General features: G+C 42.1%; 1 protein-coding gene across 1 annotated transcript in view; it reads left to right on the forward strand.

Annotated features, from left to right (window-relative positions):
- The window catches only part of LOC139752600 (uncharacterized), a 138849-nt gene extending 128032 nt beyond the window's left edge, over nt 1–10817 (forward strand). The window contains exon 3 of the mRNA XM_071668356.1: nt 9723–10817. Within this exon, the coding sequence (XP_071524457.1) occupies nt 9723–10051 (329 nt within the window). The 3' untranslated portion in view covers nt 10052–10817. The remainder of the gene's footprint in view (nt 1–9722) is intronic.
- Nucleotides 10818–25000: the final 14183 nt, after the last annotated feature.

Consider the following 25000-nt stretch of genomic DNA (forward strand, 5'->3'; position numbering starts at 1 on the left):
AAGATAAGGAAGGTAGGGGACTACTAGTGACAGTCGTTGTTGAAGGATATCAGAGGCAGTTGTTGGTGGCAATTGCAAAAAGAGCGGTGAGAGGGAGACTGCGGGTGGTATAGCAGCTGCGTCCGATCATGAGGAAGGTGTGGGTGGTGGCAGGCCTGAGCGCCTCTACTTAGGCCCATCAGTCACGGGAGGACCTCTGCAGTCTGTTCTCCTGAGGGTCGAGATTCCTCGAGTATATGACGTCCCTGTGGCGAACTGACTCCTAAGATAAACACACGAAAATTCAATGTTCTCTGACCTGGCGTATGCTCTCGTCACAACAGGTCAGTCGAAGAGTAGTTCATAAGTTACCAAGCTTCGTCAGCGGCAGAATTGGTTCGACATAGGATGGGTCAACGTATACTATGATGATACATCGCTGTAATCCTCTACATCAACATTTTCCTACGGTTCTGGAAATACTTTTGTAAAAGTCCATGTAAACGCAATTTTACCGTTCGCTCTTATTTCTTTTTCCACCAAAAACAAAATATAATATACTTTTTACATGAATTGCTTTTTAGCTACATTACGAACGTTAAATGGACACGTGAATACTGGCTTATGGAATGTATCTAGTATCTGTATCATTAGACTTCTGATGTTGGAGCGAACCCTTGCTAGACTCTTCGTTCTTGGCAGAGATACCGCACAGAACGAAATATATATCTGATCTCTGTATATTCACGGCACTGGAAGTTCGGACTCTGATCTCGGAGTCTCATTCTCCCTTGCGTCCTCTAAGTAACACCAGCGCTCGATTATAATTGCATTTCGACGTCCGTGCCATCGCGATGGTCGCGCTTTGAGAGTTGCGACCATTAAAGTGTAACAAGATAGATCAAAAGTTTCAGGACTGACTTAGCTTGGGTCGGTCGACTGGTTGATAATGACTATATTCTGGACTGGATGTGGTAAAAGGAAAAAATCCTTTTCTTAAAGGCAAATTGAAACCACATATTTTAGGCCATTATATCCCAAAAATGATCTCTTTGTTGTCTGCCTTCACCTATGATAAGTACTAGAATATGGTTGCAAGTCCGCGGTACAGCACTCTCTCTGAATGATCTGAGACCATCTGAATAGATCTTTTGAGCGTTCAGGATGTAATGGGTTTTCAAAAGCTGGGTGATGGGCGCTCTCCAGTGTGGGGTAGACGGCTGCTACTTGTAGCCATCAGTCAGCGAGGCGGCGCAGCGGTGGGTGGTCGACTCCGAGACGTCTTCGGCCAAGTCAAAGCAAAGACGAATGGGGTACACACACGCCTGGCTCAGTAGACGCTCTGTGGGAGACGGCCGGGATGATCTTTATTACGTGGGAGAGGGAGAGAAAAGTAGACATGAAAGGAGGTGAAGGGAAAAGTGAGATGTGATGTTATACAACCTTGGGTCAGGTCAGTATTTGGATGGGTGACCGCCTGAGACCACCAGATGCTGTTGGCATGTGCGGTGAGCGCAACGCGCTAACCCCACAGCAAAATGCCTCCCCCCCCCCCCTCTCTCTCTCTCTCTCTCTCTCTCTCTCTCTCTCTCTCTCTCTCTCTCTCTCTCTCTCTCTCTCTCTCTCTCTCAGCCAGACTGACAGACAATGGTACTATATCAAGTATCTGATCGGTTGGGTTTGTGGTGACCTGACTTGTCAAGGAGGCGTGGTAACTCTCAGGGGGGCATGGTAAGTGTCAAGAAGGCGTGGTGACCGTCACAGATGACCGGCGACTGTTGGAGAGGGTTTGACGACGGTTAGGAGGTGTGGTGACTCTCTGGGGATGTGGTAACTCTCAGGTGGCGTTGTGACTGTCTGGGGACGCGGTGACTCTCATGTTGTGCAGTAATTCTCGGGGGATGTGGTAACCACAAGATTGTGATGACTCAGACGACAACCAATGCAGCCACCGACTGACATGGGCACAATACAGTTCCGGATGCGTGGGAAGAGAAGACAATGCGTCTGTCAGGGAATGTAGTAACAATTAAGGGGTGCAATGACTGTCAGGGGAACTGTTGATAGTTAAGGTGTGTAGGAACTATCCGAGGGCTTAGTGGCGGTTAAACTATGCTGTGACTGTCAGGAGGCGTAGTGGCAGTTAAAAAGTGAAGTGACTTATGGGAGGCGCAGTGACGGTTGAAAGGTGCAATGACTGTCACGGGGATCAGTAGCTAGTAATGGGTGCAGGTACTGATGGTCGGAGGCGAGACGATCGTCAGAGAGGCATGGAGACCGCCAGAGATACTTGGGGACAAACAGAGAGGCATAGGGACCACTAGAAAGGCATGGAGACTATAAGGGGGACTGTCAGAGAACTGAGAGAACTGTCATTGAGACTTGGAGACAATAAGAGAGACGGGGAAGGGACCGTCAGAAATATGTAGGGACTGATACAAAGGCTCTGCAGTGATAGTATGGGTGAAGTTTGCCAACATAGGGGTAGGTGGAGGCAAGTATAGAGCATACAGTGGGTACAATACACCAACGTAAGAGGATCACAGGTAGTCCCGAGTGGGGCCCAGGAACCTAAAGGGTCTCACTCCCATTACAAGGAGAGAGAGGTCTGGGATGCGTCATATACATGATATGTGATTACGGGGCAGTGAGCGATACAGACAGCAATATAGGTGACAATATTCGTGTCGTACAAAACAAGGCTAGATTAAGACATACATGTGCAAAATATCTTGTTAACATTAATCACATTATATGAATAAGCAAATTACATTTACACACAAGCAAATTACATCTATACTGAGGTGTGTATTTCAAACCACAGCAGAGGGGCGTGCAGGCTGAGGGAGAGGCGTGGAGGTAGACAAATAGGTAAGTGTCAGGGTGTAGGTACTCATTCAGGGCCTTAGTACAACACAAGCATAAACGAAGAGAAGTTTTGGAATCTTTGATTTTTGATATACTTTACTATGGGAGTCTTAGGATTTACATATATTATGGACAGCTGTTGATAGATTCGGGTGTGGGTCTTTGTCATACTGACAACCTGTCCTCAGTCATTGACATGCTGTATACAGTCAGTCCCTCTGCCTTTTTGAATGACATGGGTAAACCTCCCATATTATATCAGAGATATCAGGCCATTTGTAGACGACGTTTCCCGGGGCAAAAGCTTCCACCATATACTATTAAATGCGTTGAAATATGTACATGATACTTACGCTTACACATTATTGTGTACATAACATTTAAACCGCTACAATCTCTGTCAGTCATGTACAGTTAGAGACATCTATGGATGTGATGAATGTTTTTTTACGCCTCTGCACTAAGGTCATGTGACCTATGTTGTGTTATCACGGGATTTTGCTGGTATCATTTGTCAATCTCATTGAAGCAATAGCGATATTTATGTTCATTGTTATACCCGTAACCATGAGTATAATTCCTTCTGTCATTGTCTTAATATAATGTAGTACTTTCCAGAAAGGCGCTAAAAGACCATATGTTATTTCCAAAGGTGCTTCAGAAATTAAGATATTTTGCCCGCAAGAATTCAGAGAAATTATTGTCAATTTCTTAGAACTATGAGAAAATTTAAAGGTAATATTACATCTACAGAGATTGCAAAATTAAAATCTTCCAAATCAAAACTCTTATTTAGTGTTATTTTTCAATTATAGGAACATTGAAAAACCATGACATATTCAGACACATGCGACTATGAATATAACATGAAAAAACGTAAAGAAATATGCGTAATTTTTCCAGAACGATTGAATTAATTATTGGTTATATAAACAGTTTACGATGAGGAATGTATTCGATCTTCTGGGGTATGGACTTCTTTTATGAGGACACTGAACATTCCTCCTTGAATTTAGATTATCAGAATGTAGACAGGATAGCTAAACTGTAATCTTAAATATAGAATATGGTGAAAGTAAATCAGATGAAATATTTCCATTTTAGGAACTATTGTGAAATAAGATCTGCTGGAAGAGCTCTGACAAGATGTCAGTTCTTCCATCACCACGGCGCTAAGTGCCATCTAAGACTATAGGGCAGCCCCAAGTAACCCAAGCGCAGCATGGTGCCATTAATACCTGTCACCACCCCTCGTCTTTACCAGGCTGGCGTAAACTTTAGGGGAGTCTGGTAGCCGTGGTAACCTGACCTGCGACCTCCTCTGGCCCCGGGGTGACCTGAGCCCGCGCCTTCCCCTTGACCTCGTTCAAAGGACGAGGGGAAAAGGAGGAGGGAGAGGAGGCATCTAACTCCGTCTGGCAAGTGTTACACGCCACGGGGACCATAACAGGGTCGTGGAGGCTGGCGATCGAGGGTTGGAAGATGGGGATGAAAGGAGGTTGGACGAGGGTCTTGAGGTTGGCTGAGTGTGGATGGTGGTGGCTCTCGGAGGGCGGATGGTGGAGGCAGGTCAGGGAGGGAAGGGAAGGGGCGAGCACAAGGAATGCTAACAATCGTAGTAACGCTAACTGCCACTTATACTGGCATGCACCCACAGCTTTACCCCAACACGTATCCTGACATGGATTCTGGCAGGCAGCCACACACTCCGACACGCCCCAGACACTTGAAATGGAAAGACTATGTGGCATCTGACGGCACTTGTTGGCTCTCCCCGGCACTTACAGGCACTCACTGGTACTCACACGCGGCTGTGCTGAAACTCAACGGTTCTGACACTCAGCGGTACTCATACCAAACAGTACTGACATCCGACTGGTGTTCAGCGGTACTCAAGCCCAACAGTAATAACATTTATCAGAGCTGACACATAGCGGTACCGCCACTCAAGGCCGCTAACTCTCACTCGCACTAAATAATACATAAACCGTTGCGCTTTTGTTCATGCTGACAAACAGGACAGGACAAGCACTCACCCTCACTGACTCTCGCTTAAGCTCGACAGCAACGCACTTACCGCCATTCTTCACATACTGGCGTCAAAAACCACCCACTGACCCTCAATGATCCTCACTGACCGACGCTCAATTGTATGCACTAGCACTCAGCAACGTTCATCAGGATTCACTGATAGCATTACTCACTGATATTCACCGGCATTTACTGATATTCCCCGATACTCACAGGTCTTGGCAGGCAGCGGTATTGTGCTCAATGACTAAGTACAATTCAATGATGGTCACTGACAGGCAGTGAAATTGAGTTACTGGTACTAGCAGCTCTCGTTTAACAGGATTTCTAATTTCAATCAAATATCGAGCCTCTATTTTCCTAGTTATACGCAAACAAAGTATCTATTAAAAGTATGTGTGAAGGGTGCAATACACCGACATAGGAGGGTGACAGGTGCCGAAGTCTTCAGATGAGGTGGTAAACTGTCAACATTGCACCAAGCATTTATACACTGGCCAAGCAGTGGACGAGGGGATTACTGATCAAGTGCCACCAGCAATTACATAGGTAGATTTTATTACAGACAAAACATAAGTAACTAAGTTGGGTCTACAGGTATGTTCATATTTATTCAATGTATTATATTTTGATGTGGATGTTATGCAATATCTACCTTAGGAGGATGTCCAGGATGTAATAATGGCAATATAAAGTGTCCCTTCTATATATCTTTGATATGCTTGTCATATATACAGACGTTAAGTATTAGTGCTTAACATATGAGAAATTCTTTACTTTTACTGTTAGATCATATGTTGTCTAAGTGCAAGATAAAGCGATCCTAACAAACTCAGTACACTGGAAAGTTATCTTTGTCAACCAATGAATAGTTTTATTTACTCGATAATGATTATTTTAAAAGAAAATAGAAGTAAGAGAAGAATCTTTGCTTTAGAATGAGCATCAAGGCAAAATCAAAGTGCCTCTTTGAAAAATCATAGGAAAAATACTTCATAATGCTGAAATAATGAACAGACTTGATATCAGCTCTTATGCACTTCCTCCACCTGTTCTTCTGATTCGAGCACCATACATACACGTTGGTGGGACCATCTGGTGTGAGATCCAACCAGGTTACCATCACTCCTACACCCACAAATGTCCATGACAGGCCCCAAACGTGAAATGAACAAGACCCCGAACTCCGTAGCTCTGATCTATGCGCGTGGAAGGTTTTTGGAAGAGGACGGGGCAACCAATTTGTCGCCGTGTCCCCCAAAGTGTCAACACGACCTGGTTGAGGATCATGTGTCAACCACAACTGCAGGTCTGAGGCACCACCCACCAGCAAGCTGCCAGCCTTGTGGTCATCACAAAGGCGTCCTCTACCACACTAGAGCTTCGTCCCATCATGCCAATACTTTCTTAACATCTGAACAGAGGCGTCTACCTGGTCCGTTCTTGAGTATTCAACTTTGCACCTATCCTGAAGTTCGACAAATATCCACATACACTCTGTGTGTATGTGTGTGTGTGTGTGTGTGTGTGTGTGTGTGTGTGTGTGTGTGTGTGTGTGTGTGTTGCAGAATTTCAAGGTGAGTAGGAGCAATGTGGTTTCAGGAGAGATAGAGGATGTGTGGATCAGGTGTTTACTTTGAAGAATAAGTGTCAGAAACACTTGGAGAAAAAAGGAAATGTATATGGCGTTTATGAATATGGAGAAAGCATATGATAAGGTTGATATAGATGCTTTGCGAAAGGTATTGTGAATATATGGTGTGGGAAGAAAGCTACTCGAAGCAATGAAGCGATTTTTGCCATGAGAGTAAGGCGTGTGTGGGAGTAGGAAGAAAGGTGAGTGATTTGTTTTAGGCGAGGTTTCTTCTGTCGCAGGGGTGTGTGATGTCGCTGTGGCTGCGTAAATTCTTTATGGACGGGGTGGTGAAAGATGCGAATGCAAGGGTCCTGTAGAGAGGAGCAGGCATGCTGTCCTTTAGCGGTTGGGGGGTGTGAGAGGTGAGGAGGCTGAGATGTTTGAGGGTACGACGCTGGTGATACATTCCACTGAGAAACAACAGATGATTTCTGAGCCTGGGAGTGTGGGAAGGGGAAACTTGAGAGTAAATGCGAATAAGAATAAGGTTATCATGTTAAACAGTAAAGAGAGACAAGTTATTTGGAATGTGAGTTTGAACTGATAGAAGTGGGAGGAAGTGGAGTGTTTTAGACATTTAGGAGTGGATATGACAGCTAATGGTGGCGTGAGAGCTGAAGTAAGTCATAGGGTAGGTGAGGGGGCGAAGGTCCCGGGTGCATTAAAGGATGTATGGAAAGAGAGGTCTGTGTCTTTTAGTGAATAAATGGGTATTTTTGATGGCATAGTAGGCCTGTCAGTGCTGTATGAACGCGAGACGTGGGCCTTTGACAAAAATCTAAAGAAGATGGTCGATGTGTCAAAAATGAAGTATCTGAGAACAATATGTAGTTTGAGGAGCGATGGTCGAATGAGAAGAGGGAAAGAAGTGTGGTACTTAAAGGCTTATGTATATGAGAAATGTAGAGGGTGTACTGGAATGTCTTAGATATCTGGAGAGGATAAGTAAGGAAAAGATGACTGAAAGGGTGTATATGGCAAAAGTGGAGGGACCAAGGAGGAGGTGGAAGGATGGAGTTATAGATGCTTTGAAGGTTTGAGGCCTGAACATAAGTTCATCCAAAGCATTCTAATCATTCTGATGCTTACGCTTAAACACAGTAGTTAGAAATATTGATAACAATTACGCAGTATCTGGATTTCATACAAATCTAATATCTTATTCAATTGATTACAACTGTATATTTGTTAAGATGATTTCCTTGAATGTACTTACGAAAATACCTTGTATTCATCATTTTTTAGGGCTACAATTATGTTAAAGACATTTTTTTTATTCTTTTTCTGAAAAACGGGAGAATTTACACTGCATACCAACCCATCCTGTGGGCGGTGCCGGGAAAAGGAAGCAAAGTGTACAAAAGGCTCCAGGGACTAGGACTCAAACACTGAATTACATTAAAGCTTACATAGTGTTAAGAATGTTAACAAGGATTGAAAGCAGTGAATGAATCATTCAGCAGCTTACACAGTAAGTGAGCCGTTCATAGAGGCTGAGCGACAATGACTGGACTCTTTATCGAAATATATAACAAGTGAACTATTTGCAATTGACAGGTTGGAATACTCTTCACGTACCTGCGGTAGGGCATAGTTATAGGGGAAATGCTAACACATGTCTCGTAGGATTCAGTAAGAATCCTCTCAACTCACTATTCTTTACAAAGTCAAACACATGATGTTGCAGGGTGTGAGAGTAGCTTTGCTGACACAGTTCACAACTGGTGTCTTCGATGTCAACGGGAGGGTCAAACTCCCATGAGTATCTATAACCCAGCTTGAGTCGGGCAACAAAAGTATCAAGGTGTCGACTGATCCTGTAAGTGGAACCATGTTATTATGCTGCCAGAAGGATCTCCTTGTGTTGGTTCCATTTCACTTTGAGCCCAAAAGATTTTGTTCATCTTTCCGAATGATTGCGTTCAGGATGCTTACAGATACTCTCAGGAGATAACCAGTTATATGCTTCGAGGTATAACTATATCACTTGTAACTTTGTTATACATACATGTAAGTCTTGCTTCAGACAAAAGCATGTTACAATCATGTTGAGGGGAGTTTAATGCAATTAGTGAGTAATAATTTACAATCACATTATCTGTCTTCGAGTTATTACTAAATCTTAATGACCATAAGGATCAACAAACAGAACATTTAGGTGTGTGGATGCCCCCGGTAAGTGACGCTGACTCGATGTGTTTAGTATAAAGCTCTCAGTATGTTATGAGCACTAACCAATACCAACTGTGTGACCGTAGGTACTGTCGAGGTACAGGAGAACTTTACTAGACGTGGTAAATTATTCTCTCACCTGGCTGAGGATCCTCCAGTTTCCTAGGTGACTCATGTTTGGCCGAGAGCATCCATCTTTATCGTGAAGATACTAAAAATAATGGCAAAAGATCTTATGACATTTCTTTTAGCTTAGAATCATCGCTTCTTTACTGACTGTGTGCCCAGAATACTAATCAGTAAATATCTACTAACGCTACATTTCAATCTGAGTGCATAATTTGTGGTCCATAAGCAGTTGTTTAGTCATTATAGGCCAAAATATCTTGATCTTTTCCACGATGTGTGTAATAATAAGACCTGGTGTTATGTTTCAAGATGCTGTTCTTGTTGACCAAGAATATATAAGTTTACTCAGTTATTCTATAAGTCTGAATGACAGATGCTTGAAAATTAAATGGGCTGTGATTTCACTGCCGTGCTCTCTCTCAGTGGTAAGATACAGGAACATGAAGAAAACATGCGCAAAAGCACATGGAGGACACAAGTACGCATTGATACTCAACTTCAGACGCTCATTGACGACTAAAACGTATTTACACCCAGATCTGCTGATCAAATATTATCATTATCTGTGCTACCTGGTCCTAGTGTGCTATGGCTGAACGGGGAACAAACATATCATTAAGCTACGCATCCAAAGCTTTGAATGTCAGTGCGGTGTGTGTAAGAGAGTTTGTCCTTTTCTTTAGAATACATGGTATATCGAAGTTAAAGTCATCTTCCTTTTCCTGTATATATAGTGAAGAAGCCACATGATGTATTCCGGTATCCATTTTATACATTACTATTTTGGCTGAAATCTTAACCAACAAAGCAAATCTGAAGTACCTCTTTAACTTAACTAGATATAGATTGCCAAAAAATTTATCTTTGTGGAAGAATTTCTTATTTATCACTTTTCCCTTTCCAACAGGCATGCGGGGAATGGCCCAACAGCAACAGCCTCAACATTCACAGCAACAGCTCCAGCAGCAACAGCAACAACAGCATCAACAACCACCACCACCACCACCACCGCCACAACAACAAATGACGTCATCGGGGGTGGCACCAACCTACGACAAACGCCTTTGGACTCCGCCCTCTTCCATGCCAGGGGGTGGAGCCCTTACGCCCACACAATCTGCCATTGGTGGAAGTCTCTGCCCGTCGCCCACTCACCTCCTGCCTCACCATCAAGCAGCACCTACCCCTACCCCAGCCCCGCCCAACTATTACGATTCGATTAAATATACGATGTAACCGATTTTGACCGAGGAATATGGAACCGATTCACTTTATAGAGTCTGTTCCACGAGTTTCTTTTAAATTGTTTACGAGTTTGTTGACGTGTAAGGAGTCAGTGTAAATAAACTTATTAGCTTATTAACGTAAAGATGCTGTGCAGTTCGAGTGAGTCCAACCGTGAGTAAGGCTAAGACTTACTGCAGAAGACTTGCAAGAAAGAGAAACCAGTTCTTCAGCCGGGAATTTGTGCAATAATCACTACATCACAGGATATGGTCAAGTTCTCTACAGCTTTTATGATATGTAAATCACCCTTCCATTTATAGTACCAAAGATAGCTAACATTCGTGTTATAAATCTTATTGTTCATGGAACTACAGAGAAAATAGTGTTGGACATCTAGTAGCTATGAACATCAGAATTAATATTCTTTTCCTCTCTCTCACTCCGACGTATTGGCTCTCGTTCTCTACCGGTTGTTGATCAAAGAAAGACTTGTTATATTGATCTTCGTAGACCAAGAGGCACAGCAGTAGCCTCAGTCTTGTGGATACTGATGAGTGACTTAACACAGCTAGTCGTCCAAAGAACAGACTTGAGACCTCTGGTGATCTCTCAGAAACCATTGTTAGTAGAAACCAGTGCTTTTTTTTTTCTCTCTCTTTGAGAACTGACTGATAACAGCTGTATGTGACGCTTTATTGATCTAGTGAGTAAAGTGACCGTAATACAATTTCTTCCGTTTTGCAGTGATAAGAACTTTCATTAAATCATGTCTTCATATATATATATACATATATATATATATATATATATATATATATATATATATATATATATATATATATATATATATATATATATATATATATATATATATATATATACATATATATATATATATATATATATATATATATATATATATATATATATATAAATATATATATATATATATGTTCATTTAAATTTCAGTACATGTTAGTTCTGCTGCTGTAAGAAGAATTAGACTGACTACTACGGGTGGATCTTAGATTCTGGAATACATATGGTGCCTCTTGGGATATCCCAAGTTAATCTCAGGATATTTCTTTTTCAATATCGGATGTTCCTCATAATTACAGATAAAAGCTCGAGTCAGTCTTGGAATATTCCTTGTGAGTATGAAGTCAATCCATTGGGACGCAGTATTTCTTGTGATTATTGGGATATTCCTTAGTAAATATGTTGTTATATTCTCCATGAGTCTTGAGATGTTCCCATGTCAGTGTACGGATATTCGTAGTTAGTCTTGAGATATTCCTCGTTATCTTAAGATATCATATTGTGGGATATTTCCTTACGGCTCCTGAGATATTTCTTATGGTTCTTGGAATATCCCTCTGTAAGCTGTGGATATTCCTAACGTGACAAGAATATTCCCTTAAATCCTGGGATGCTTCTCATCAATGATGAGATATTCTTCTTGGAGTCTCAGATGTCAGGACCTTGATTATCAGACAAATTATATTCTACTAAAATTTTTAATCATAAAAGACAAATTCGTTAAATTTTCTTGTGTCAAACTTGAGATTTTCCTAAAGGAACAAAATTGTTTAAGAATTCATAATCAGATTATTTACAGAAGCTCTTGATGCAGATATCCTAAAAGCAGATAAAAACCACAAAAAATGAATATATACCCAAAAAAAATCTGCTTAATTTCTTGGTTCTTCTCTCTCTACTTGGATGGGTGATCGCCTGGGGGCGCCAGATGCTGTTGGCAACATGCGGTGAGGCACTACGCGCTAGCCCTACCTTGTGACAAAAAAAAAAAAAAGTGTTATAAGTTACTCAAAGTCCTTATAAGGACACGTACATCTCTGCACTAGCTACAACTGTTGTTGTTGTTGTTGTTGTTGTTATCGTTGAGTTGCTCTGCCTGTGAAGTAGGGCGACGGGGATCCTTGCGTCTACATCTTCTGTTGCAGCCGAGGTTTAGGATATGTTGTGGTAGAAGTGAGAGTATGTGTTTTTTCTACGAATAATTCGAAACTTATGTAACAGATGATTTTTCTAAAGAAATATGGAAAAATATCTAAAAAAAAAAAAATTAGAAGTCATTTCCTTTTCGCTAAGGTGAGTCTTTTCGCAATTTCTCAATTAGAGCAAAAGAAAATAACAAATGTTTAGGATTTTTTATATATTATTTCATGAAACAACATAAGTCAGCACAGAAGATAGTCTGTGGATATATTTTCTGTGTGTTTCATATCTATTTTTTTCTTTTTCCTTCACATTTATCAATGATCGAAATCTTAAGTGATACGAAGCGTTCCTGTTTTGTGACATGGTAGGAGGTAACAGACCTTATGAAATATTATGATAAGGTTTTCCTTGCCTCGCCACTATATATATAGAAACTGTAAGAAAGACAGTCGTAGGTTAATAACTCGTACAGCCCCACCTCGCTGACACACTCGTCCAGGAAGAGAATTATGACGACTTGAAGCGCGACCAGATCACAACAGCTCAGTGGCGCTTGTCTGTGACTGGAAGAGCCAGCAGCCTCTCAGAGTTGGCCGTCGATACAAACCATCACATTGGCGCTCGCCAGCCAGATGGACACATCACCGAGGTGGGACAGTATGAAATGTATAGCTGTTAAGTTATTATCCTTTTATTATCATTTTGTTAGTTCTCAAGTCATCACTCACAAGACAAGAGGTTGTAGTCGCTCTGTTATATAGAGTATTTTGTCTAAGGTCAGTCAGGAGAGGTTGGTTCTTCTCTTCTGTTGTGTAACACCAATGAAGATACAAAGTGTGGTTTAACTCTAATTGGACGAGGATTGTTGCCAGTGACCTTAACGTCTTCTCTCTTTCTCGCTTCCTCTGTTTCCACTGTATCAGTATCATAGTGATTTTTGTTAAGGTCTGGCAATTCCTCGACCATGCTAAAACAGTGAGTATTAAAATGATTAATAATCCAAACAGGTATTTTTCATTCCACCATCCTTCACAAGCAGACCAAATTGGTCCCTGTAATTAAACAACAAGACGATGATAAAAGGAAAGAACACCCGTGAGCATTTGTTGGTTAGAGATTCTTTATGAAAGTTAAAGTCGAACTGTAAAACGAACAACAAGAGATGGTAAAGACGAGGGTTGAGTGATTTGCTGTAGCTGGAAATGATAAATCAGACGTAAGAAAAGTAAGATCTTATAGCGATTACCTTTACAAGTGAGAGATATGTGCATGGGTCGAGAAGAAGTGGACATGAATCAAAAGTTCGGCTGGATCGGCCGTCAGGAACATGATGACACTGTCGAGAGTAACAGGGAGTGTCCGGCGGTGGTGGGAGTCATGCGAGGCACGACCCAAGGGCTGCCGCGGCGCCTTATCCCCAACAGCCAGGCACTATCGTAAAGCCTCAGCCCACAGTCAGACACTGGCCTGGAGTCTCAGCCCACAGTCAGACACTGGCTCGCAGCCTGAGCCCACATACAAATTCTAGTATAGTGACCAGTTCGGTGATATTGACTGGTTCGAAGGGAATGTAGCAGAGCTCAGCTCCAGATAAGGACTGGTGAGTAACCAGGAGAGAGAGAGAGAGAGAGAGAGAGAGAGAGAGAGAGAGAGAGAGAGAGAGAGAGAGAGAGAGAGAGAGAGAGAGAGAGAGAGAGAGAGAGAGAGAGAGAGAGAGAGAGAGAGAGAGAGAGAGAGAGAGAGAGGGGGGGGGGGGGCTCGAAATGAATAGTTCCCATCGCTTCTACTGGTGAGTTTTACTGCGTAATAAACCTAAGACTAAGAAAGAACTTACCAATATGGCGAGTCTGGTACACACAAGCCTTTGGAAGTTACAAGGACAGACAACGAAATGGCGCTCAAGAGAAATGTCATACAACGCCAGGAAGAAGGCTTAGACTTCACCTTGGACTGAATTCGGTATGACAAAATAAACACTATCTACAAAATGTGACTCTGTTCATTGAAGCTTAGACAAACGCTCTGAGTAGCCGACATCTACAAACAAGCCATGGGTCAAACCTAACAAAAGACAACAAACCCCTTATGGTTAATCATGGAAAAAAAAAGACATATATTTTAAACTAAATGTAAAAAGTTAGATATTTAGCTTCCGAATCAATGCGCAAGAGACAGTATTGGAATTAACTTATGAGAAATCATTACGTGACATCGATAAGAGAAAGGATATATTTTTGGTGGTGTATTAAAGGCAAGAGTCTATGGGTCTGCTTGGTTGAAGAAGAGAAACTTAAAGGGCGTTAACGGTGTCCAAATAAGACTGCAGCGGGAACTGCGTGAAACGGAGAAGAAAATAGGAAAGGAAGGCCCGTTAGGTAAGGCTCCTGAAATAGAACAGTTACCGTGGAGATACTGCAGGTGGTACACACATACACACACACACACACACACACACACACGCCGTAGGATGAATGTTTTCTAGGACGGAGGCAGGACAGAGTACTAGAGGGCTGGAAGGAGGCATGAACTGTATTCACGCTGAAGTGAGATCGATGTTTAAAAGAACAATTATAATCTATTGAATTTTGAATCTGTGCAGCAGGATAGTTACACAGGAGGTGGGGACTGTAAGTGATAAACTCTCGAGTATATGTAGTGCAGAGATTAATTCATAGGAAGGCAATGTAACGTGAGAAAATTTGAAAGGGGGAAGAAACAATTCTAGGACTCACAGAAGCCTTAAGAAAAAAACGGCAGTGGATTGGCTAAGGAAATTGTGTTAAATGTTTTGTTAAGTAAGAGGTGAAAATCATTACGCCAATAAAGTGAAAGATCACGTGAAAAGGCTACAATGATCCCTAGATACAGCAGAGTATTGAAGTAGGTGGGTTAACTAGTATGAATATGTTCCGACTTCGAGAAAATTTAGTATTTCTGTCCATATAAAAGAAAGCTAGGCTTGAGGCATGAAGCAATACCTAAAACATGCATATACGAGGGAGATTACCATGGCAAGGGAGAAATATGGGTTGTGTGACATTTAGTTTGAAAAGAAAAGAAAGGCAGATTATTGGAATGTGCCAAACGTACAGTCAGAAGTGACAAGAGACTTGAAGTTGAAATACCAGTTCTGAAGTAGAGACACACAGCGAAGCTCTCAGAAACGTAATGAACGCTAAACCTGTACCCCTGCATGCACAATGCGGGTTGGCGGAGGATGTGACGCGGTGGCCCGAAGAGGTTCTGAGATATGCGGCTGCAGAGGAAATATGGCCTGGTTGATGCAGGGGAATAAGATGGATTTGTTGTAAGCCGAACTCGGAGTTAACACGGAAGAGATGATTGTGAATGAGGTAGGAAAATGAGAACAGGGAAGACGACACACTGAGGTGGTATGGCACGTGGGTATCAAAGCTGTAGGTAGAACTCAAAGAGTCCCAAGCTGCGATGAGTCAATCAGTTATGGCCAAGCTGATTAGTAGAACAAGAGAGAGGGAGTGTGTGTACGTAGGGAGGCGTCAGCGCGTCTGCTGGTTGTGTTGCGGTCTAGCCAGGCCTACGTTTCGGCCGACAGATAGACAGCGTGCCTCTCACTCTGCTACAGCCTGATGCGGAAAGCGGACAGTACATCACCACTAACATGGTATTCCTAAACTGAGATGCTGATTGCTAGTGTACGTCTCAGATGGTGTTTGAGATATCCAGATATCTTAAACTAAGAAAAATGGTATTCTCTTTCTCATTTGCTCGCATCTATTCAAACAAATGAGCAACCCGATAATGCCAGATAGAAAATTCAGAGATGGATACACCACAGCTCTGTGTGATACTGGTATAACCTTAACCCTGAGCAACCAATGTAGTGTGAGGATTACACTGAACGTCCTCCTTCCCAGAGTAACCCAGGACACCTCGTCAAGTGTCAACAAGGCTGGTTAGGATGACAACAGCTTAGCCTCGCCAGCCTACCTAGAAACTCGAGGTGTCGTCGTCCCTCTTACTCTTACTATTGAGTTTAATCTTTTTTACTCTCAGAAAATAAATAGATAAAAGGAACACAGCAGCTGGTGCAACACAAGAGCTAGTGCAACACAAGAGCAGGTACAACACAGCAACAAGTGCAAACACAGCGGAAGATGCAACTCTGCAACTCTTGCAATACAACAGCTGGCGCTCTCTTAACGAATAGAAAAATATTAGACGATATATTTTGCAGTTTGGATTAATGTTTTCATCTGTGTTCTTAAGAATCTAAGAAGAATGCTGCTTTCGACGCTGTTCAGAACACCCCAGGAGTTTCATTACTTTTCAAAATAACTGTATTAAGGATGTGATACGTTATGTGTCTGTTACCGAGCCCCAGCCGGAGACGTAACTAACGCCATATGAAGACTCATACAGACGCTTGAAGGTGAAAGTTAAGCGTAACGACAAATCGTACATAGAAATTTCATGTTGTGAAGCTGAGTGAACATGAGCGCAGTTCACACTATGATCTTAAAAGAAGAGACAATCGGGATACAAGAAAGTGGTTTCTAAATTGTTCTTGAGAAACGTAAGTACAGGTAACAGGTGAACTCATGCACCACGTAGTGGAGCAGCCTGGTATGTCATGCAAATCACAGATTAGCTCGTATGACAATCAAGCAAATCAAAACAAGTGAGAATTTCTTGCCAAACAGGCTCCTATCACTGCGCTAGCCAACTCATAAATCTATAAATGTATGTACGTCCTTGGTCCTACAAATACCATTACCTCTACAATATACATCTAATAGTCAACTGGAAAGGAGAGGCCCAACACTGTACTTAAGAAGCAGTTCCTCTACCACATCTTTACAGAAGATATCCTTAAGCATTCTAATCATTGCGCTGTTCTGTCCTTGGATATCTTCTGACGCACCTGGAGAATCTGTTGCTCGTATCTGCCTGAATAATAACTGCTCCCTACTCTCCAGTTCGACCCCCGGGTACCACAATCTTCTGAGTTTGCTTTTGCTGAAAAACTTTTTTTTTTCCAAATGACAGAGAGCCTAGATCAAACCCTGAAAGATTCTTGCAAATGTACAAAACACATATAAGAAAGATCACTTAATAAGGATTCAAACATGTTAACAAGTAATGATCAGGTAATGAGAAACTGATTAGATAAATCATTTCTCTTGGCATTTACCAAAGAAGATTTGAACGCCATACTTGAGTTCGAAGTGAGGAAGATATTGTATGCAAATTATCTGTAACAAGATATCATATCTATAGCAGACATCTAAATGAAAGAAAAATTAATCTCCAGGACCTGACGAAATCTATCCTAGAAACTTATAGGAATTATTCATTGGGAATTATTTTAACACATTTCTGAAGTCATGAGTCCGGTGATGTATCATGGATGATAGCAACTGTAAATTTGATATTCAGAAAGAGCTATCGTCCATTTACTCTCACGTCTGTTGTGGAAAAGTTTCTGGAGATAATAACAACAGTCAGAATAAAAGTCCACATAGTCGAAGATTGACCATAGGAAGGTCTTGTCTCACAGATCTGCTATCCTTTTTCCCTCAAAATTTTCAAGTGGTAGACATTGATGAAAAGTATAACATTATTTACCTCGAGTTCAATAAGGCATTCAACAGTGTTGCTCACGAGAGATTAATAAAGAAAATACAGGTTCATGGCATTACTGTGGATGTTCTAAGCTGCACGGAAGCACGGCGGACTTGCACGAAACAGACGTTTGACTTAGGTGGACGAGAAGCAGACTGGAGACAGGTGACTAGTGGCGTTCCCCTGGGATTGATCTTGGGATCTTCATTGTTTGTGATGCATATTACTGCCTTTTGTGTCACGAGCAATATCATGCTGACGATATAGATACAGAAAGCTTAATAAATGCAAGTGAAGACCTAAACAGGTTACACATATGGTCCGGGAAGGGGTCAATGACAAATATAGAATGCTTGATATTGGGGGGGGGGGGGGAATAGGGTCCAGTGTAACACCATAACAACATAGTGAGAAATCAACATATAAATGAGATCTTGGAGCGCTGATAACTACCGACCCGACACCGACGCAAAGTCATATGATCGTCTCAAATAATACGAATGAGATTCTCAGATGCATTTCTAGAATTCTTACCAGTCAAAGTGCAAATGTTATACAGCAGCTGCATCTCTACGTAGTGAGACCTCGACAGACTTCAACTTGATTATGTAGTGCAGGTCTTGGCACCGTATTGTAGGACGGCCTCTCGAAGATGCATACAAAAGAGGATGACAAAAACGGTCCCTGACGTTAGAAATCTTTCCCATGAGAAAAGCTGAAGAATGACAGGTTTTTACTCCCTTGAAAGTCGTGGAGTAATTGATGATATGCACGAAGTTCACAAATGGAAGAGAGGGGTAATCAAATTGATGTCAGTAAAACTCCCATAACATCTAGCCAAGAAGAATCCTGTAACAATGCTTTTAAAGCTGATAAACATAAATTCAGTTATAGGATTTAGGGTATAAGGTAAAAAGGGATATCAATAGAATACTCAGAATAGCTAGTCAAGAATGAACTCTCAACATTGGTTTTAGAAGATAAATAAGCATATGATGAGAGTGTAGGTTTGAAAAGAGGGTTCTGAATGAGTAGAAAAAGTTGCCAGATGGGATGATATTGCAAAAACTATAGATTCATGTTGGATGGTTACACGAGAGAGAACAGGTGTGCGGGTGTGAAGAGAAACCAACAACCAAGTTACGTTTCTTCCTGTTCTTCTGCTCTTATACTCGACCAAGGAGACCATGACAAGACTGAAGCTAAACTTATCATTTCATATCGTCTTCCAGCACCTGGAATTTATTTCTCAAAACATTCTTCGTATCTTTCCTTCCAGCCTTAGCCTGTTTTCTTGAATAGTAGATCAATGTGGTGCAACTGTGTGGTAGAACTATACATGGCACACGTGGGATAGAGTACATTTGGCATACATGGATGGTAGACCACATGTAGTAGCACATCTGTGGGGTACAGTTGATCCACATGTGGCACACGTGGAAGATGTGGTACACCTGTGAGTGGAGCACCTTCTCAACGGCACATCTGAAAGCCAGGCTGCATGTGGCACACCTGCAAGCGGAGGTCCTATACACAGCACACCTGGGAGGCAGACCACATGTGGCGCACCTGCGAGTGGAACAAACGGTGTCAACTTGCACACACACACACAGCCTGGGATAATGTTCAAGTGTGTTTGTGTGTAGAGGGCGGGTGGCGCGTGTCAGGTGATCACGGGACGTAAACTTCCTCTGCTGCCGCGGTCATAAAGCTTCCAAGATTCCAGGGTCACAATCACGGTGAAGCCATGACAGGTGAGTTGTATCGGGAGGACGTAGAGGAGGAGCAGGAGGAGGAGAAGAGAGAGCGAGGAAGAAGTGAGAGAAAAGGGGAAATGAAGAAAAAGTGAGAACAGATTCATTTGTAGAAACCGAGGCTAAACAAAACAATAATGATTACGTAATGTTTTCAAGTATATTCAAGTGAAGACTATTCGGGAACTGTGCGTTTCCCACCACCGACACTGGTGATGTACGGGCTTCTTGGGAAAACAATGCCCCCGTGGGGATCATACCCGCTCAGGCCTGTGTATGCGAGTATCTCAGGTTAGTGTTAATATAGACATCACAATGACGCGGCCACAAAGTTAGTGCACGAGGGCAATGTCTTTTTTTAACCAAATACAATAATTATACGATTTTCTTTGATACTCGTGGGAAAATAATTCGTTATATCTTTATCTTTATAATCAAACATCACTATCTCTTTCTTTCCATTACAGCAATACGTCTTAGAGCTTTCTCTTAGCGTTGAGGAATACGTCCAGTATTTCCCCAGATAAACCAAAAACTTCGAGCTTTTCCAACTTGAACTTTTCATAAGCGTTAAACATCAACAGGTAATCCTGACAGCAGTGTCATAAGATTGGACAAGTTCCGACATCATTTTATTCTCATTAATTACCAATTTCCTCCTTCCACATGCTCTTCTAATCTCAGACAACCGCTTCTAGAAATTTCTTTCGAGTCTGCTGCCAGAGACTTGTCATTTGAAAACAGCATCTGCCTCAATTATCTCCCCCACCAACAAACCTATCCCACTCCCCAAACCCACGCATTTACTTCACTCAACCTTACATCCATAAACACTGATAGGTCTACCTGGTTTTTAGCTAAGGGTATTTCTAACAACTTCTGTCGCTCTACCTTTCCTTTACTTTTCCGTTCTGATGGTGCTATAGCTGTCTCTCCCGTGGACAAAGCAACTCTCTTTGGTTTCCGTAACTCCTCTAACTCCACCTTGGATGACTCTAACATTCCTTCACCACCTGATGCTCCTTTTATCAATCCAACGCCCCTTCCCGTAATCTCTTTTCGGACTCTCCGAAAAGCGCCTCTGAAAGTGTATGCCTCTGAATACACTTGTGCTTGCTCGTCTGTTTCGTTTCTGTTTAAAGCCAAAACTTCTCCCTGGAAGCATGCATTGATACATCCCATCCCTAAGAAGGGTGACCGTTCTGACCACTCTAGCTATCGTCCTATTGCTTTGACATCTACCATTTCCAAAGTCTTTGAATCCCTCCTCAACTCCCATATCCTCAAACACCTCGAAAATCACAGTCGTCTCTCTGATCACCAGTGTGGCTTCCGTAGGCGAGATCCACTGGTGATATTCTTTCCTATCTTACTAATGTCTGGTCATCATCCTCGAAAGATTTTGGCGAGTCATGTGTAGTTCCCCTGACGTATGTAAGGCTTTTGCCAGGGTGTGGCATCGGGGTCTCATCTCTAAGCTCTCCTCTTCTGGCTTTCCTCCCTCACTTTGCTCCTTGATATCTTGCTTCCTCTCCGGCCGAGCTAACTCTTTGCTGAGTAGAGTCGAAAGTGGTCCGACTTATAAACTGTCCCAGGATAACTTCCATAATTGATCCCTTTCCTTATGCCGCAATTTTGGTTCATTTCCCTTCTTCTATGTAGGTATTACTTTTGAGTTTTTGTTCGCGAGAGCTGGCTGCTTGTGCGCCGACACCACTAACTATAACACGCAATGCTCAGCAAGCTGCTGCGTCGCATGATTACTGTGAGGCCATCGGCAACACAAGGGTGGACCGTTTTGATAACTGCCTCTATCCCCACACGTCGAAGCTTTGGAGCTTTCTATCTTCTCGTGTCTTTCCCAATAACTATGATCTGGCACATTTCAAAAGACAGGTTATCAACCCCTTCCAAAATTCGTAAATACTTTCCCTTGTCTTTTCTTTTTCTGCCTTACTTTTCTCTCTATATTTCAGTTGAGGCCAGGTCTTGATGTGGAATTTTGTCCGTGACTGGAGGTTTCAACATAAGAAAAAAAGATTTAACAGCCATGGCGACAGCACATGTCATTCATGCAGACCTACCTTCCCTTAGAACTATTCACCTTCCTCTTTTCCTACTCGCATACACGCCTTACTCTCTTAACAGAAATTCGCTGCTTCTAGTAGCTTTCCGCCTACTCTCTCTCTCTCTCTCTCTCTCTCTCTCTCTCTCTCTCTCTCTCTCTCTCTCTCTCTCTCTCTCTCTCTCTCTCTCTCTCTCTCTCTCTCTCTCTATATATATATATATATATTCGTAGCACCTTCCATAAAGCACCTCGTCATCCCTGTCCTCAGACTCTTCACCTCGTCCTAAATCTTCATTTCATTTTCTGAAATCAACAGATACCATCCCACTCCGTCTCTTTCACTTGCCCTCTTTTTCAGCTCCTGCATATTTCTTTTGACCTCTCGTCGATTACTCATGTGCATCTTTCAAACACTCACACTCCTGGCCTTCGGATGATATGTTTACACATTTCTATATTCTTTTACTTACAACTTAACTTTCTCGTCCCACCACTCACTATCCTTTCTTACACGCCTTCATCCTCCTTTTCAGATGCCACATACTTGTTTCATACACAAAAGCACTGCTTTCCAACATAACTTCCATTCCTACCCACTTTCCCGGCTTCATTTGCCCTCATCTTCTTTTCTTTCTTCACCCAATCTCTCCTGGTATCTCCAAACACTAGCTGCTTTTTCAAGCTCGTTAGCCTCCACCACCCTCTTTCCACATTTTGTAGCACAGATGGACTCCAGCTCTGCGAATAGGCTGCAATTTGTGCCTTGTCCAATGTACACTGTCAAGGTGATCCATTCACTCAATGGTCTTATCTGATTTTACAAGTTCATTGGCACAACACTGTTATATGTAAGAGCCTTGCCCGTATGCACAGGCCCTAATATGCTGGCTTAAGACAGGACGTACAATAGACTGTTTGATAGTGATACTAGCGTATACCCGAACTCTGTCGTGGGTAATGAAGATACATGTATACTGCTGCCTACTTTCCATACCAAGTTAATGTCGAATTCGGATGTTAGTTCAGCTCCCTACCCTAGCATTTCAACTGATCCACTTTGAATGGTGATTTCTCAAGTAGTTCATCCAATCCCAGTTTTCTACCTATATATATATATATATATATATATATATATATATATATATATATATATATATATATATATATATATATATATATATATATATATATATATATATATATATATATATATATATATATATATATATATATATATATATATATATATATATATATATATACTCAACAAACTTATACCTCTGTAATTTGAGCACTCACTCTTATCCCCTTTGCCTTTGTACAATGGCACTATGCAAGCATTCCGCCAATCCTCAGGCACCTCACCATGAGTCATACATACATTAAATAACCTTACCAACCAGTCAACAATACAGTCACCCCCTTTTTTAATAAATTCCACTGCAATACCATCCAAACCTGCTGCCTTGCCGGCTTTCATCTTCCGCAAAGCTTTTACTACCTCTTCTCTGTTTACCAAATCATTTTCCCTAACCCTCTCACTTTGCACACCACCTCGACCCAAACACCCTATATCTGCCACTCTGTCATCAGACACATTCAACAAACCTTCAAAATACTCATTCCATCTCCTTCTCACATCACCACTACTTGTTATCACCTCCCCATTTACGCCCTTCACTGAAGTTCCCATTTGCTCCCTTGTCTTACGCACCCTATTTACCTCCTTCCAGAACATCTTTTTATTCTCCCTAAAATTTACTGATAGTCTCTCACCCCAACTCTCATTTGCCCTTTTTTTCACCTCTTGCACCTTTCTCTTGACCTCCTGTCTCTTTCTTTTATACTTCTCCCACTCAATTGCATTTTTTCCCTGCAAAAATTACAGAGGTATAAGTTTGTTGAGTATTCCTGGTAAATTATATGGGAGGGTATTGATTGAGAGGGTGAAGGCATGTACAGAGCATCAGATTGGGGAAGAGCAGTGTGGTTTCAGAAGTGGTAGAGGATGTGTGGATCAGGTGTTTGCTTTGAAGAATGTATGTGAGAAATACTTAGAAAAGCAAATGGATTTGTATGTAGCATTTATGGATCTGGAGAAGGCATATGATAGAGTTGATAGAGATGCTCTGTGGAAGGTATTAAGAATATATGGTGTGGGAGGAAAGTTGTTAGAAGCAGTGAAAAGTTTTTATCGAGGATGTAAGGCATGTGTACGTGTAGGAAGAGAGGAAAGTGATTGGTTCTCAGTGAATGTAGGTTTGCGGCAGGGGTGTGTGATGTCTCCATGGTTGTTTAATTTGTTTATGGATGGGGTTGTTAGGGAGGTAAATGCAAGAGTTTTGGAAAGAGGGGCAAGTATGAAGTCTGTTGGGGATGAGAGAGCTTGGGAAGTGAGTCAGTTGTTGTTCGCTGATGATACAGCGCTGGTGGCGGATTCATGTGAGAAACTGCAGAAGCTGGTGACGGAGTTTGGTAAAGTGTGTGGAAGAAGAAAGTTAAGAGTAAATGTCAATAAGAGCAAGGTTATTAGGTACAGTAGGGTTGAGGGTCAAGTCAATTGGGAGGTGAGTTTGAATGGTGAGAGGCTGGAGGAAGTGAAGTGTTTTAGATATCTGGGAGTGGATCTGTCAGCGGATGGAACCATGGAAGCGGAAGTGGATCATAGGGTGGGGGAGGGGGCGAAAATTTTGGGAGCCTTGAAAAATGTGTGGAAGTCGAGAACATTATCCCGGAAAGCAAAAATGGGTATGTTTGAAGGAATAGTAGTTCCAACAATGTTGTATGGTTGCGAGGCGTGGGCTATGGATAGAGTTGTGCGTAGGAGGATGGATGTGCTGGAAATGAGATGTTTGAGGACAATGTGTGGTGTGAGGTGGTTTGATCGAGTAAGTAACGTAAGGGTAAGAGAGATGTGTGGAAATAAAAAGAGCGTGGTTGAGAGAGCAGAAGAGGGTGTTTTGAAATGGTTTGGGCACATGGAGAGAATGAGTGAGGAAAGATTGACCAAGAGGATATATGTGTCGGAGGTGGAGGGAACGAGGAGAAGAGGGAGACCAAATTGGAGGTGGAAAGATGGAGTGAAAAGGATTTTGTGTGATCGGGGCCTGAACATGCAGGAGGGTGAAAGGAGGGCAAGGAATAGAGTGAATTGGAGCGATGTGGTATACAGGGGTTGACGTGCTGTCAGTGGATTGAATCAAGGCATGTGAAGCGTCTGGGGTAAACCATGGAAAGCTGTGTAGGTATGTATATTTGCGTGTGTGGACGTGTGTATGTACATGTGTATGGGGGGGGTTGGGCCATTTCTTTCGTCTGTTTCCTTGCGCTACCTCGCAAACGCGGGAGACAGCGACAAAGTATAAAAAAAAAAAAAAAAAAAAAAAAAATATATATATATATATTAAGAATACTTCCCACGTATTTCCTGCGTGTCGTAGAAGGCGACTAAAAGGGGAGGGAGCGGGGGGCTGGAAATCCTCCCCTCTCTTTTTTTTTTTTTTAATTTTCCAAAAGAAGGAACAGAGAATTGGCCCAGGTGAGGGTATTCCCTCAAAGGCCCAGTCCTCT

This window comes from Panulirus ornatus, chromosome 13, assembly GCF_036320965.1.
Source record: "Panulirus ornatus isolate Po-2019 chromosome 13, ASM3632096v1, whole genome shotgun sequence".
In the NCBI taxonomy this organism is placed as follows: domain Eukaryota; kingdom Metazoa; phylum Arthropoda; class Malacostraca; order Decapoda; family Palinuridae; genus Panulirus; species Panulirus ornatus.